This window comes from Dendrobates tinctorius, unplaced genomic scaffold (genome assembly GCF_039654945.1).
Source record: "Dendrobates tinctorius isolate UK_male_01 unplaced genomic scaffold, ASM3965494v1 ptg000203l, whole genome shotgun sequence".
In the NCBI taxonomy this organism is placed as follows: domain Eukaryota; kingdom Metazoa; phylum Chordata; class Amphibia; order Anura; family Dendrobatidae; genus Dendrobates; species Dendrobates tinctorius.
Genome location: NW_027361870.1, coordinates 23948166 through 23964525, shown reverse-complemented (window position 1 = coordinate 23964525; position 16360 = coordinate 23948166). Strand labels below are relative to the sequence as shown.

General features: G+C 45.6%; 1 protein-coding gene across 1 annotated transcript in view; it reads right to left on the bottom strand.

Moving 5' to 3' along the window:
- The window catches only part of LOC141057327 (beta-soluble NSF attachment protein), a 72201-nt gene that overhangs the window by 44983 nt on the left and 10858 nt on the right, over window positions 1-16360 (bottom strand). The window contains exons 4-6 of the mRNA XM_073553886.1: window positions 11819-11865; window positions 10526-10603; window positions 5102-5157 (exon numbers count right to left, since the gene is read on the bottom strand). Coding sequence (XP_073409987.1) covers window positions 5102-5157; window positions 10526-10603; window positions 11819-11865 — 181 coding nt within the window. The remainder of the gene's footprint in view (window positions 1-5101; window positions 5158-10525; window positions 10604-11818; window positions 11866-16360) is intronic.

Sequence of the window (16360 nt, the reverse complement as noted above, 5' to 3'; positions counted from 1 at the left end):
AAGGAAGGCTTCATAGTTCTGAACATGGTCTGGGTAATCTGATCGGAGAAATCGGCTGATTTCAGAAACATGGCCTTAGTCATGCTGTTAAATAAAGTGACAGAGAATTCTGGCATAACACAGAACCCTGCGAGAGAAGATCTGGAAGATCCTGGAGTTTCTACGGAGTGCCTGTGAGGAAGTTGATTACTTCTGCGTACCCAAGTTTTCTGGGGTGCTGAGAATGATGGGCAATCCCTCAGTCTTAATCCTCTGGACAATTCTAGAGATCAGTGTTAAGGTAGGTAACGGGAACGGGGGGAGAGAGACCAAGGAATTACCAAAGCGTCAGTGCCGATTGCTAGCGTGACGTGTGATCTGGAGATCACATGAAGAATCTTCTGACTTAGACTGGACTCTGTCAGATTTATGTCAGGAAACCCTCAAAATAGCCACGTCATAGGAGACTGGATGGTTCAGGGACCACTTGCCGGCGGCGGGACTCTCTCGGCTGAGAAAATCGGCAGCAACTCTCCACTCTTGGGATGTGCAGAGCCAAGATCATAACCGAATCCGCTGCACTTCTGACAATATTGCTTGATTTCGGGTTCTTCCTTGAAGGTTCATCTCTGTCACTGCTGTGGCATTGTCCGTTTGGACCCAAAACTAATGGTTAGAGAATAGGAACCTTGCTAGAAAGTAGAGCAAGAGAGAGGGACCCAAAATACAGAATGTTGATGGGAAGGGACAACTGCTGGGTGGTCCATCAGTCCTGGACTGTTAAGTTCTGAAAATATGCTCCCCAATTGAGAAGATTGGCTTCTGTAGTAGCGATCTTCCAACATGTTGTGGGAAAGATCTACCACAATTGACTAGAGGAGATTAAGTCCACCAGTCTAGAGACTTATTTATCCGGAGTGGGGCATGAATAGTCTATACAGGGAGTGAATCCACAAGTCCCATCTTGATGGCTGAAAAAGAAAATTAAAAAGGATGCATATGAAAGTAGGCAAATGGAACTTCTTCCATTGACGCAACCATCCTACCTAGAACGCTCGTGCAGAAGTGGAGCGAACGTGCAAAGGTGCCTCTGACGGAGAGAGACCCACGTGATAGGATCAATGGTTTTTCCTTGGGTAGAAAAAAGCACTTGATCGTGCTGTGTCAAACAGCATTCCCAGAAAAATCAATATGTTGGACCGGGACCAGACACTATTTTGGTATGTTGATAACCCAAGCCAAGATGAAGAGAGGTGACCAGAGTGCAATCATGAGAAAAGAGCTCCAAACTCCGAGTCCGCGGCAAGGTCTGAACTCAGAATCCAGGTGCCAAGGAACAACAGTGTGGAGCAGAGAGACGAAAAAAAAACAAAACACGTGATTGGTGAAAAAGGATGATGCTGATGTGGACTTTAAATTGCTTTGAGGACGACTGGTCCAGTTTAAGGAAATTAATACAGATAACTTGAGATATCTTTGTAGCTCTTGATCGACTCAGACCATCTTGGTAAGGAAGTGGGTAAGAATCCTTAAATATGTTATCGCTTACCTTGATGTCAGAAATTTACAAAAAAGGCAGTATAATTAGCGTGGTCTTACCATTCGAAGGAGGAGCTCCAGCGAATGCCTGGCACAGGAAACAGAAAAGGCAGAGACAGTCACTGATGTGACCAGTTAAGCAAGAGTGCCGACCCTGTGACTTGCAGGGTCAGACATAGCCAGATACTCCCCAAGTTGAAATGGACTGTCCGGGTGAGACAGTGCTGGCCCCAAGAATCGTAATTTAATCACAGAGAGGCTCTTGTGCTCTTGGCTGCGGCTTGATAAGGACAAAGTGCTATCCAATCTCTGTAAGAAAGAAGTACGGAAACAGACAAAGAACTGAAATCTCGGTAGACCCCTTGGGCTTCACAATAAACAGCCATAAAGATCATTGTAAAAGTAGGACCTGACTCACTGAATAGTGGACAGAGCACTAGAAACACTGCTATTATTCATGTTGGGTCTAACTACTGGCTAGTGAGTAGCGCAGCTGAACTGCATTGCGGACAGCGATGTGGTTAACTGTCGATGGAGCTCCTGACCTGTTGGATAATTCTTGGCAAATCATATTCACAGAATGGAGAACAAGGCCCTTGGGTCGTAACCGTAATCAAGGTTGGGTTAGCTGGTAGATACGGAGTCTGACTCGCTGGATACCGGGCAAAGCATTTGGACCACTGCTGCAAGCGATCATATGGTACAAGACAGATGGTGTGACTAAGTTACAGGATAGCGGAGAGAGCACTTACATTTGCTGCTGTGATCAGACATGTGGTACATGGCAGATGGTGCATCCAACTCGCTGGATAGTGGGCAGGAAACCTGGACCACTGCTGAAAATGGCCATGAGGAAGTTGATAGGTGGTGCATCTGAGGTACTGGATGGTGGGCAGGAAACCTGGACCACTGCTGTCACTCAACATGAGATACTTGTTAAATGATACATCTGACTCACTGGATAGTGGGCAGGAAACGTGGACTGCTGCTGTCACTCAATATGAGATAGATGTTAAATGGTACATCTGACTCACTGGATAGTGGGCAGGAAATGTGGACCACTGCTGCAAATGACCATGAGGAACTTGATAGGTGCTGCATCTGAGTCACTGGATGGTGGGCAGGAAACGTGGACTGCTGCTGTCACTGAACATGAGATACATGTTAAATGGTACATCTGACTCACTGGATAGTGGGCAGGAAACGTGGATCACTGCTGCAAACGACCACTAGGAACGTGACAGGTAGGGCATCTGAGTCACTAGATGGTGCGTGGTAAATGGTACGTCTGACTCACTGGATAGTGGGCATGAGACATGGACCATTGCTACATTCGACCATTAGGTACGTAGTAGATGGTGTATCTGACACACCAAATGGTGGACAGAACACTAGTGCCGCTGCTGCAATTGACCAGGAGGTACATGGTAGATGGTGCATCTGACTCACTGAATGGTGGACAGAACACTAGTACGGCTGATGCATTTGACCAGGAGGTGCATGGTAAATGGTGCATCTGATACACTAGATAGTGGTCAGAAAATGTGGACTGCAGCTGTGATCGACCATGAGGTACATGGTAAAAGGTACATCAGACTCACTGGGTAGGGGACCAAACACAAACTGTTATTCCTATAGCACCTAAAGTCTAATTCCCCATGGATGGAAAAGCTGGTGAGCATAGGGAAAAAAACACTCCATTGCTGCAGTCGAGGTCTGGATACCTAACCGAAATATAGACAGTCTGTAGGTGCTACATTGGGAAGGACTAGAAAATATTGTATACATAAACAAAGGACAACCAAATAAAAGTGTGTCCTGGAGTCATGAACTTTTTTTTTTTTTTTATAACATTAGGGACACAAGTGCTATAAGCTGCTGAGTCACAAGCACTGGACCATTGGGAGGGGGAGGACTCCTGGAGGGAATGAAATTGAAACATATAGGCAGAGCGTCTAGACGGAGCGTCTGGCCCAAACACTGCAGTACAGCAGGTGGATGTCAGCTAATGATAATCAAGGAAAAAAATATGGTGCTGAGCAGCCAGCCTTAGGGTGAGTTGCGGACTGTGTTGCGGATTTTTCTGCGCGGATTTGCAGGTAAAATGACCTGCGCTTTACCTGCGGTTTTCCCCTGCATTTTGACACCTGAACAATGGAACAGGTGTCAAAACGCAGCAGAATCCACAGAAAGAATTGACATGCAGAGGATTTAAAACTGCAGCAAATCCTCGCAGAAAAATCCGCAGCATGTGCACTGCGGTTTCTAAAACCCATTGAATAACATTATACTGTACATAACTTGCGGATCTGCAGAGGCGGATCCGCAGAAGAATCCGCAGTGTGTGCACATATCCTTAGGCTGTGTGCCCACGTTGCGTTTTTTAAGCATTTCCGCCGCTGAGGAAACTCTTAAAAAACACATTTCCATACAATCCTATGGGATTCCGCAATTGCTGTGCCCATGCTGCGGATTTTACCGCTGCGGAATCGCATAGCGGTAAAATCCACAGCATGTCCATTATTTCTGCAGAATCGCGGCAATTCCGCCGCTATAGGATTGCATTGAAACGCTCACTTTACGCATGTGGCTATGCCATCCATGCGTAAAGTGAGCGCTTCATGTGCGGATGGTACCCAGGGTCTGGAGGAGAGGAGATTCTCCTCCATGCCCTGAGTACCATATTCCTGTAAAAAAATAGAATTAAAATAAGAACAAAAAAAAAAAAAAAATCGGGATATACTTACCCTCTGTCAGCCACCAGAGTCCTTCACGTCCTCATTCGCGCTGGCGGCAACTTCCATTCCCAGGGATGCATTGCGCGAATGACCTCTGATGACGTAGCGGTCTCGCGAGATGCTACGTAATCAGAGGTCATTCGCGCAATGCATCCCTGGGAACGGAAGAGTTGGTCACACTTGTCAAGCACTATGCTTGACAAGTGTGACCAACCTGTCGATCACTTTTCCAAGCGATGCGTCAAATCACTTGGAAAAGCGCAAGCATTCTGCAAGCTAAAAATGCTTGCAAAACGCTTGTGTTTTGCAAGAAAACGCATGCGAATTCTGCATGCGCTTTACCTGCGGCAGGGAGTTGCAGAAATGCTGCAGACATTTCCGCAGCATTTCTGCAACGTGGGTACATAGCCTTAAGGAAAAAAGTGCGCGTTCCCATGCCAGATGAGTTCCTGCGCTTCTGGGGATCAAGAGATACCTGTCCTGAAGGCCCTGGAGTCCATCTTCGCATCACAATAATGAAGACGGTCATCAGACATCCCGGAGGGACAGGCGGCTGGAGGGTACCTGGTCCCGGGGCAGTATGTCGGGTGGCTATAAGGTACCGATACCGTCTTCCCACCCTGCACGTCTGGCTCTGGAGGGCGAGCGGGCTAGGGTTTAGTGGTGAGGACCGGTCCGCATCCTCGGTCTTCCTACCCCTGAACGACCAGCTATAGAAGGTCAACCTCCTAGTGGCAGCAGCATACACCCATGGTATCCGGTGTCCCCCAATGAAGCAATAGAGAAATAGCTTGTACACATCTAGTAGAACCAAGGATAACAGCAAATCCCTCCACCACATTTACCTGTTGGACTCTTCCCCCTTGTAGTAATCTGCAGACTGCTCATAGTGCGCAACAGCCTAGATAAAGATACAAAAACAAACATTGTAAGAAACACACCGCAATTAAACAGGAAGCTGTAACTAACCAGACCAGACCAACATACTCTAGGTAGAAGGATCTATTTCAGTGATCCGATAATCTATGCAGAATACCGATTGCTGATATTTTTGTAATCCGATTTGTGCGTGATGCACAACAGAGTCTAAGCTGGTGACGTGAGAAAAATATAGGCATAAATGAAATTTATGGGATCAAATAACTAAAAACTGGCATGTGCATATGTATTCACCCCTTTTGCTATGAAGCCCCTAAACATTTCTGGTGCAAGTAACTACCTTCAATCTCAGTGACAGAAAGTGCCCCTGTGTGCAATCTAAGTGTCCCATGTCAGTCAGTATATACTTTTTACCTTTTCTGAAAGGCCACAGAGGCTGCAACACCATTAAGCAAGAGGCACCACTAACCAAACACCATGAAGACCAAGGAGATCTCCAAACAAGTCAGGGACAAAGTTGTTGAGAAGCACAATTCTGGATTGGGTAATAAAAAAAAAAATGTTGTTTTTTAAATAAATAACCCAATCTCTGATGATCTCCCGAAGCACCATCAAATCCATTATCAAAGGGAAAGAACATGGTGCCACAACAAACCTGCCAAGAGAGGGCTGCCCACCAAAACTCTCAGCCCAGGCCAGGAGGGCAATAATCAGAGGGGCAGCACAGAGACCGAAGGTATCCCTGAAGGGCAGAGTTCCCAAGCAGAGACTGGAGTATCTGTCCTTATGACCACAATAATCCGTAGAGGTGGCCTTTATGGAACAGTGGCCATATCTGGATAATTCTACAAATAAAATTTCAATGTTATTTATCACAACTGTGGTGTAGTAACCACTGTGTCCACTAGGGGGCACTGTGTGAAGGTCCCAAGGGAAAGGATGAATGGCAGAGTATTGAGTGGCCGTTGTGTGTCTCAAAGTGGGTGGCTTTGAGATGGAGACTTGTGTATGTGTGATCAGCAATATCATTGCTGAGGTGTTGTTTCAAAGTGTAAGAGAGAAGTCTCCAGCTAACTAGAGAGATGGGCGGGTTCTGGTTACCTACAAACCCACCCAGGGGTGGGTCTGAAAACACCTGTATTAAAAGGCTATGTGAGTGTGTGAAGGACCTGTGATGAGGTCATAGTCATGTGACCCGGTGGGCGTGGCTATAGACCATATAATGTGGCCAGGGTAGGTCACAGATGGTGAATGTTGGGACCTGGTTGGTCCAGTGTGGAAGGTCCTGCTGAGATGGAGCTTCCTGCCTGACAGCACGTGTGGACGCTGTGAGCAATGGCGATGCGTGCCTGAGAGTTCCCTGGAGGGGATAAACGTGTGATGGATTCTAAAGGAGCGCTGACGTGGGTGAGATAATTGTGAGGCTAAGAGAGCCTGCGTACTGGACATTGATAACCAGAGTGAAGCACTATAATGGACGCTATGCAGATGTTATGAAGTTATGTTGCTTCTATGGGTTTATGCTGCTAAATAAACCGCATGGACTGGCTATGTTTTGATGGAAAACCCAGTGCTGGATGTGCTTTGTTCGCTGCCTAGCGAGAATCCCCTAACTAAATGACAGCGCTACCTCACACAACCAAATGCCAAGTTTTTGCATATCTTGATGGGATTGAATCCTATTTGTGCACCACCCACCAGAAGTGCCGTGTTTATCTCCTAAGGTCAATGATTTGAGACTGGGACAGAGGTTTACCTTCCAACAAGACAATGACCCAAAGCATACTGTTAAAGCGACACTCCAGTGGTTTATGGAGAAACATGTACATGTTTTGGAGTGGCCTACTCAAAGGCCAGACCTTAATCCAGTTGAGAATCTGTGGTCAGACTTGATAATTGCTGTTCACCAGAGGAAAACATCTAACTTGAAGGAGCTGGAGCAGTTTTGCCTTGGGGTATGGGCAAAAATCCCAGTGTCAAGATGTAAAAAGCTCATAGAGACTTATCCAAAGCGACTTGCAACTGTAAGGCTATGTGCACACGTTGCAGAAATGCTGTGGAAATTTCCGCACTCCCGCGGGAAACAAGTGTTTTACAAGCGTTTTTCGCTTGCGGAATGGAATGCTTGTGCATTCCAAGCAATTAGCATCCCTTGGAATGTGATAGATAGGATGTTAAAATAATAAAAAAAATATTGTTATTCTCACTTTCTGACGGCCCCCGATCTCCTCTCCACGCTCCCGACATCTTCCGGTCCCAGTAATGCTTTGCGTGAAGGACCTGCGAGTGACGCCATCGCGGTCATTCGCGCAAAGCATTACTGGGACCAGAAGATGCCGGGAGCATGGTGAGAGGCGGGAAGGACTTTGGGGGCTGCCGGAGGGCGAGTATATCACTATTTTTTAATTTTTATTCTATTTTTTACAGGATTATGGTACCCAGGGCCTGGAGTAGGGTCTCCTTTCCTCAAGACCGTGGGTACCATCCGCACATGATCCGCTTACTTTGTGTATGGTGGGAATAGCCACATGCGGAAAGTAAGCGGATCAATGCAATCCTATAGGTGCAGAATCACCGCGATTCCGCAAAAATACCTGAGTAGTCTCGAAAGCTTGCAATGTGTTACCATCTTTTCAGTTAGCCATTAAAAGGTATCAACCACTGAGGACTCTCAATTCTGAATATTTTTCTATCTACTGGCTAACACGGTACAAAGATATACATCTTTCCTGTACAAAAATAATGAGCATGCTGAGGATTTTACCGCGATGCGATTCCGCAGTGGTAAAATCTGCAGCATTAGCACAGCAATGCGGAATACCATAGGATTGTATGGGATGCGTTTTCTTAGCGTTTTTACAGCAGAAAATCGCTGCGAAAAAAACGCAAAGTGTGAACGCAGCCTAATTGCTACAAAACGAGGCTCTACAAAGCACTGACTTTAGGGGGATGAATAGTTATCCACAGTTACGTTTTCAGTTATTTTGTCCTATTTGTTGTTTGCTTCACAATAAAAAGAAAACCAAATGTCCACAGTTGTAGGCATGTTCTTTACATGACCAAATCCCAATCTACCGAGGAACCCATTGACCAGAAAAGACTATATATCTGGTGTTCGTGTATTTTTACTTATGTTCTTTACATGAACTGATGTAAACTCTCAAAAAAAACAAAAAAAAAAAACAAAGTGAAATTCCAGGTTGTGAGGTAGCAAAACAAAAAAAATGGCAAAAAATACTTTTGCAAGCCACCGTATGTGGACAAATCTGAACTGATCATCTTTCCCCCCATTTCACAGATCTTCCTTACCTGACATATCGATAACAATTGATGACATCACACTTTCCCCCGTACCGGAGGTCCGCTGCCTTGGAGTAACCCTTGACTCTGCCCTGTCCTTCACACTACACATCCAAGCTCTTTCCACCTCCAGCTCAAAAATATTTCCAGAATCCGTCCCTTCCTCAACCCTCACTCTACTAAAATGCTTGTGCTTGCCCTCATCATCTCCCGTCTCGACTACTGCAACATCCTTTTCTGTGGTCTCCCTGCTAACACCCTCGCACCTCTCCAGTCCATCCTTAACTCTGCTGCCCGACTAATTCATCTCTCTCCTCGCTACTCCTCCGCTTCTCCCCTCTGCAAATCTCTTCACTAGCTCCCACTCCCTCAGCGTATCCAGTTCAAATTACTAATACTGACCTACAAGGCCATGTATAACCTGTCTCCCCCATATGTCTCTGAACTAATCTCCCGATACCTTCTCTCACGTAATCTCTGGTCCTTCCAAGACCTCCTTCTCTCCTCCACACTTATTCCCTCCTCACCCAACCGCCTCCAAAACTTCTCCCGAATATCCCCCATCCTCTGGAATTCCTTGCCCCAACACGTCCGGCTATCAACCACACTCGGATCCTTCAGATGGAACCTGAAAACCCATCTCTTCAGGATATCCTACAGCCTGCAATGACCCCGCTGCCTCCTCACCACTACTTGTGCCACCGCCTCACCATCACTGGAGCTGCTGCAACCCACCAACCTACTGTCTCCTTCCCCACCATCCTGTAGCATGTGAGCCCGAAAGGGCAGGGTCCTCTCTCCCCTCTGTATCAGTCTGTGATTGTTAGTTTGTTTACTGTAAGTGATATCTGTAATTTGTATGTAACCCCTTCTTATGTACAGCACCATGGAATCAATGGCGCTATATAAATAAATAATAATAATAGCTCTGCATGTAAAGATGCAGCATCAAGAGAACCAGACTTATTTTTACCACTAGAGGGCAGTGTTGCACCAGGGATTATGGACTTGGAACGGTCACTATAGATCTGTTGCTTTTACTCCAGTACACAGTCTAGGCGCTCTCTACCAATGACGTCTCCACCTTTGTGTAGTCTGTCTAGGCACTCTCTACCAATGATGTCTCCACCTTTGTGCAGTCAGTCTACGCGCTCTCTACCCATTACATCTCCACATTTGTGCAAGTACAGACTAAGCGCACTCTACTGATGACGTCTCCACCGTTGTGTAAGTACAGTCTAAGCGGTCTCTACTCAGGGCCAGCATCAGCACCCGGGCAAGTGCCGGGGCCCTGAGCAGGTGGGGGGGCACTTGTCAGTGACACCAGTGCACTATGGAGGCCCGATGCCAGTGCCCGCAAGTGCACCCTCCTTGCTCAGGGCCCTGGTACTTGCAATACTTACCTCTCCCTGTTCCTCCGCTGCGCCGTCTTTCGTGTCTGTGACGTTTCAGGTCAGAGGGCGCGATGACGTCACTAGTGTGCGATCACTGCTCTGAACAGCCACAGTGCAGAGAGCAGCAAGACAGTGACGCTGAGGAGTCCAGAGCAGAGCAGCGGCCACCAAGGAGAGGTGAGGATTTAATTTTATGTTTGGAGTAATATATGGGGCCCATTATATACTGGAGCATTGTATGGGGTCCATCATATACTGGAGCACTGTATGGAGTCCATCATATACTGCAGCATTATACTGTATGGAGAAATATATGGGGTCCATTATTTTGTATGGAGCATTACATCGGGCTCAATATACTGTGTGGAATATTCTATGTGATCCATTATTATGTATGGAGCTATATATGGGGCTCATTATTCTGTATGGAGCTATATATGGGGCTCAATATTCTGTATGGAGCACTATGTGATGCCCATAGTACTGTATGGAGGACTATACTGTCCGGTTTCTGAGCTATTGTAGAATTTACAGTAGATATCACTGATGTAATGTAAGAAGTAAGTGAAATGTTTGGCATTGTACTATCCCTATATTTCTCAACTGTGCCAACTGACACTCTTGCCGGAGCCCGCGAAAACCCGGAGCTGGCCCTGTCTCCACTGAGGACGTCTTCACCTTTGTGTATGTTCTTACCTTTTCAATATCTACAAGTTCAGTTTCATAAATTTCGGCAATTGTAATGTGATGTTTAGCAGCAATCGTAAACCTTCCCTGTAGAAGAGAAGAGCAGACGATCATCGATATAGGCTTCATAAGGCAACACTGACATGAACAGGTTCAAACTGCATAGTACAAAGGTATAAAAAGAAAAAAGACTAATCCCCAGCGGGATGATGTAGTACTATGCAAAAAGCACAAGGGTGACTTTATACAACATGAAAACATAAAACAATATACGTAGTGCAGGATAGTGGAGACTACAGAGTGTATATCGGCTGTCAGAAAGACGCCGAAACCCAGAACTGACCTGGCAATGGATCTACTGACCCCCCGATAAGGTCTACCTGTTGATGGCAATCAACTACTTTGCCATCATTGATGTGGAGAAATTATTATTGTAATCTATTACACATTCTACAGCCGGACATACATCGCTCTGCCGACAGCCACGGCTGCCGTCCCTCACATGCACAGGAGCGCTCCTGTGGCCTCTATGAGAAAGCCGCAGACTGGCTGATCAGCTGGCAACTTATTTACGGGAGAAAAATGTGATTGGCAGCCCGACATCACACGCGCTCGATCAACATCTCTGCCGACCATCAAATCGCACATGCACGATCAACATCTCTCCCTACCATCGAAATCGCACATGCACGATTGCCATCATTCCCAATCATGAGTCAGCTAGAGTCCCCATTAGACTGTTGGCTGAACCTCTCGAATTTGATGGATTCAGCTGACATTGGTCCAGTGTATTTGAAGACCTTTAGGACCATCACGTATTTGTCCTTAGGTTTGTATAATACTATAATTGTCAGCAGCTATTAAAAGAAAACCCCTTTGCCATATGGTGCGTTGCTGTGCAGTAATCAGGCGCGTCCTACACGATTTTAGCACATTTATAATGTATGAAATGTGCTCCTTTCTCTAGATTCACTCTGAATTGTAATGAAATGGCCTCTGCATGTGATGAAAACCACAAACCATAGACACAAAGAAACCAACGCTCTAAGGAAAGCACAGATCATGCAAATCAGATGTGACCTACAGGAGATACCCGTCTCTTGGTAAGCCCCTCGGAAGCAGCGCACGTTGGCTGCACTGTGCAGGACCCCAGGTTATACGCCGGCCGCTACACTTTAATGTCCGTGATACAGAGGCGGCAGCAGATCATTATGGGGAAAACACATCATCCAGTGCGGCTACAGTACACACATCCGACCAGATCCATAGGAGCAGAGGGAGAACTAGAGAATTATTCCTTACCATATCTGTGTAAATATCGATGGCTGCATTTAAGCAGTTGATGGCCTCTGATGTTAGCAATTGGGAAAGACAATGAAAAGCAAAGTAACCAAAATAATGCAGTTACTGGAAGTAATTATAGAGTTAAAATGGAAATGTCCAGAATAAAAGAGACCCGTTATATAGAATGTAAAATAATATACCAGGTAGAGGCAAAAGACTACAAACTGCGGTTGTCTCTCAGATAATGAGGAATATATGTCATTAAGACCAGATAAGTGGGGTCCGACATCCCTACGGTCAACGGCCATCAGCTCCAGCAGCAGCCGGATGTAAACACTGTTGGGAGCGGTACACCGTGGCGCCATCACACCATTTAGTGGCCGCTGACAAGTCCTACAGATCAGCTCATATTCACAATAAGGCCGGGGTCACACTTGCGAGAAACTCGCACCTCAATATCCGACACTGCCGCCGGCACTCGGGACCGGAGTGTGAGGCTGCATGTATTTCTACGCAGCCAAGCGCTCCGATCCAAGTGCCGGCGGCAGTGCGGAGTATTGACGTGCGAGACTCATGTGAGTTTCTCGCAAATGTGATCCCGGCTTTAGGATTAGACTTCAAGTGAATGGATCTAAGCTGCAGTACCCGGGAACAAAAATGAGAGTGGTGGTGTGCTTCTCAGGGCGGTGGAGTCGGAATAAAATGGACCGACTCAGTCTCCTAAAATATATAATAAATTGGGTACATTGAATTCAATGTAGAATGTGCTGAATATTTTTTCACAGGAATTTGGGAAAGTTATGAAATGTCCTATAAATGACTGTTCTATTCCTGATCTAAGGCTACATTCACACACAGCGTTTTTCCTGCGTTATTTGAGGATACGTTTTTCAGCTGCAAAAGCAGATCAGTTTTTAAAAAAAAATGCATCACCTGAAAGGTTTTTGAGCTCATAGATAATGTTTTCAATAGCAAAAGCAGATTAGAAATCTGCTCTATCTATCCATTTATCCATATCTGTCTACCCATATCTTATCTGTACCAAAAAGAATGAAAGCCAGGTAGCACACAGACTAACACTCCTTTTTTTTTTTTTTTTTTTTTTTTAGCACCAGTCAGTTACACCTCATAGCTGCCCAAAAGGACGCCCAGGACAGGAATTGCTCATCTTCAGTAACACATCAACATCAACTGATAGTTGGAATAAATAGACTGCACTCATCACCACATCTTCTTATGGTGCAGGCTTTATTTTCAAGTGTAGGGGTGTGCAGTATGAGGTTCTGCAGCAGCTGAGGTGTGCAGTATGAGGCTCTGCCCCCCTCAGGTTTGATCCTGGCTACGCCCATGGTGTGAATGTAGCCTGAGGATCTAGGGTTTGTCTTAGCTGAGATAACTTATAGTGAGATATATATATATATATATATATATATATATATATATATATATATATATACAGTACAGACCAAAAGTTTGGACACACCTTCTCATTCATAGAGTTTTCTTTTTTTTCATGACTATGAATATTGTAGATTCACTCTGAAGGCATCAAAACTATGAATTAACACATGTGGAATTATATAATTAACAAAAAAGTGTGAAGCAACTGAAAATCTCTTATATTCTAGGTTCTTCAAAGTAGCCACCTTTTGCTTTGATTACTGCTTTGCACACTCTTGGCATTCTCTTGCTGAGCTTCAAGAGGTAGTCACCGGAAATGGTTTTCACTTCACAGGTGTGCCCTATCAGGTTTAATAAGTGGGATTTCTTGCCTTATAAATGGGGTTGGGACCATCAGTTGTGTTGTGCAGAAGTCTGGTGGATACACAGCTGATAGTCCTACTGAATAGACTGTTAGAATTTGTATTATGGTAAGAAAAAAGCAGCTAAGTAAAGAAAAACGAGTGGCCATCATTACTTTAAGAAATGAATGTCAGTCAGTCCGAAAAATTGGGAAAACTTTCGAGATGGTTTGGGGTGAGCTGGACCACAGAGTGAAGGCAAAAGGGCCAACAAGTGCTAAGCATCTCTGGGAACTCCTTCAAGACTGTTGGAAGACCATTTCCAGTGACTACCTCTTGAAGCTCATCAAGAGAATTCCAAGTAAGCCAAGAAAGCAGTAATCAAAGCAAAAGGTGGCTACTTCGAAGAACCTAGAATATAAGACATATTTTCAGTTGTTTCACACTTTTTTGTTAATTATATAATTCCACATGTGTTAATTCATAGTTTTGATGCCTTCAAAGTGAATCTACAATTTTCATAGTCATGAAAATAAAGAAAATTCTTTGAATGAGAAGGTGTGTCCAAACTTTGGTCTGTACTGCACATATGTAATCGATATTACATAGTGTATTACATATTTACAATTTATTACAGTTTGTGTTCTAACGTTGTATTCCAATAAATATATATTCTGTTCTATCTAAATATCTTGATTATTGTATCATAAAAATGATTCAATGTCTGATGTTCACATTGTACTACAAGAAATTTTTCACTTAAATATAAGCAATATATGTGGGAGTCGGTGTAAGGGAAATTGAGGAGTCGGAGTCGCAGGTTTGGCTTACCGACTCCACAGCCCTGGTGCTTCTTATTAAATCTGGCTGCTGCCATACCTGGCAACAGCCGATTTGTGGTGATGCTGGTTGTCAGACGCCCACCAATACGATACTGATAACCATAGATTTGGACAACTCCTTTAAAAGGGAACCTGTTGTTCGATTCATGCCACTTGCAATTTAGACATGACTATTCTGGCCCGCTCTTCCCAGCACCGTACTAGGTGACTGAGAGGTGTCTCACTATGGGAAACACCTGTCATTCACCTGCTGCAGCTCTGGAAGAAGCGTGACTAGTCGCGTCTCTGGCTATGGTCCCCAGCCATATCATCAAAGTATCGTCAAAGCAGTTTAGAGAAAAATATACTTGGCTGCAATGGTGCAATCAGGCTCTCTTTCATGCTATCCGCAGTTTGAGAAGCATGAATCAGGTGACAGGATCCCTTTAAGATGGATGTATAATGGGATTAGAGGTAGAAGAAATTCCAATTCTGCTATACAGACTCCGACAAGTCTCCTTGCAGAGTTGGACCATTGAGACTGAAGAATTGTGCTAAATTCAGCTCACCAAAGGACATACATGCAACCCAGAAAAAGAACCAGCCTTACCCACACCAAGTCAGGTTACACATGCACTACAGGATGCAGCAGACCCCCATGAGATAGGCGGGGGCAACATAGGTGAAAAATACTGGAAACCGCCACTCACCAACCTAGCAATTCATGAGGGGGCTGCCTAGTTAATAGTGCACACAGATGAGGCTTGCATAGGACACCAGTCACACAGATACAGGTGATGACAGTATGCAGCTTACAACCTAACAAAACCTCATTTAATGTATTTATCTTGTGCATTATTTTTATTGCACATTATTACATTTTTTTCAAGATACAGTCTGGCCCTTTGTGATTGGTGAATTAGGGTGTCTGTCCTGAGAGGGGCACTCATACTGTACATCATACCTGATCTAATAGTATGAGCATCACCGATGGGCTATAAGCCAGGCACTGTGCATCACACATATCTGTGTGACTGGCATCCTATGCAAGCCTCATCTGTGTGCATTATTCACTAGGCAGCCCCCCCGCATGAATTGCAAGGTTGGTGAGTGGCCGTTTCCATCAGTATTTTGCACCGGTGTTGCCCCCGCCTTTTGTCAGGAGGCTCTGCTGCATCCTGTAGTCCATGGGTCCTCAAACTACGGCCCGCGGGCCACATGCGGCCCGCGAAGGACTTTTATCCGGCCCCTTGCAAGGCCGACATTAAACTGCACTGATTACAGGGCCGACCGGCCCTGTAATCGCGGGCGGGACGAGGCGCCGAGGAAAGGCGTTGCGCAGCCCTCAGTATGCAGCAGAGACCACACAGGCGACGTGATTATCATCACGCCGCCTGCGCGGCCTGATGACGTCACGCCGCCTGTGCAGGAAGAAGACGAAGATGAGCGGGCGCCTCTTCAGAGCAGCAGGGGACATAGGTGAGTACTGTTTTTTTTTTTGTTTTTTGTTTTTTTTTTAACTCCAGGTCCTATTGGGGACCTGTGCTGCCTTTTGGGGACCTGTGCTACGTATTGGGGACATGTTCCTGCCTATTTGAGACCTGTGTTACCTACTGGGGACCTGTGCCAGTACGTATTGGGGACCTGTGCTGCCTATTGGGGAACTGTGCTGCCTATTGGGGACCTGTTCCTGCCTATTTGGGACCTGTGCTGCCTATTGGGGACCTGTTCCTGCCTACTTGGGACCTGTTCCTGCCTACTTGGGGAACTGTGCTGCCTATTGGGGACATTTACCTGCCTATTAGGGACTTGTGCTGCCTATTAGGGACCTGTGCTGCCTATTAGGGACCTGTGCTGCCTATTAGGGACCTGTGCTGCCTACTGGGGACATGTTCCTGCCTATTTGGGACCTGTGCTGCCTATTGGGGAACTGTGCTGCCTATTGGGGAACTGTGCTGCCTATTGGGGAACTGTGCTGCCTATTGGGACATTTACCT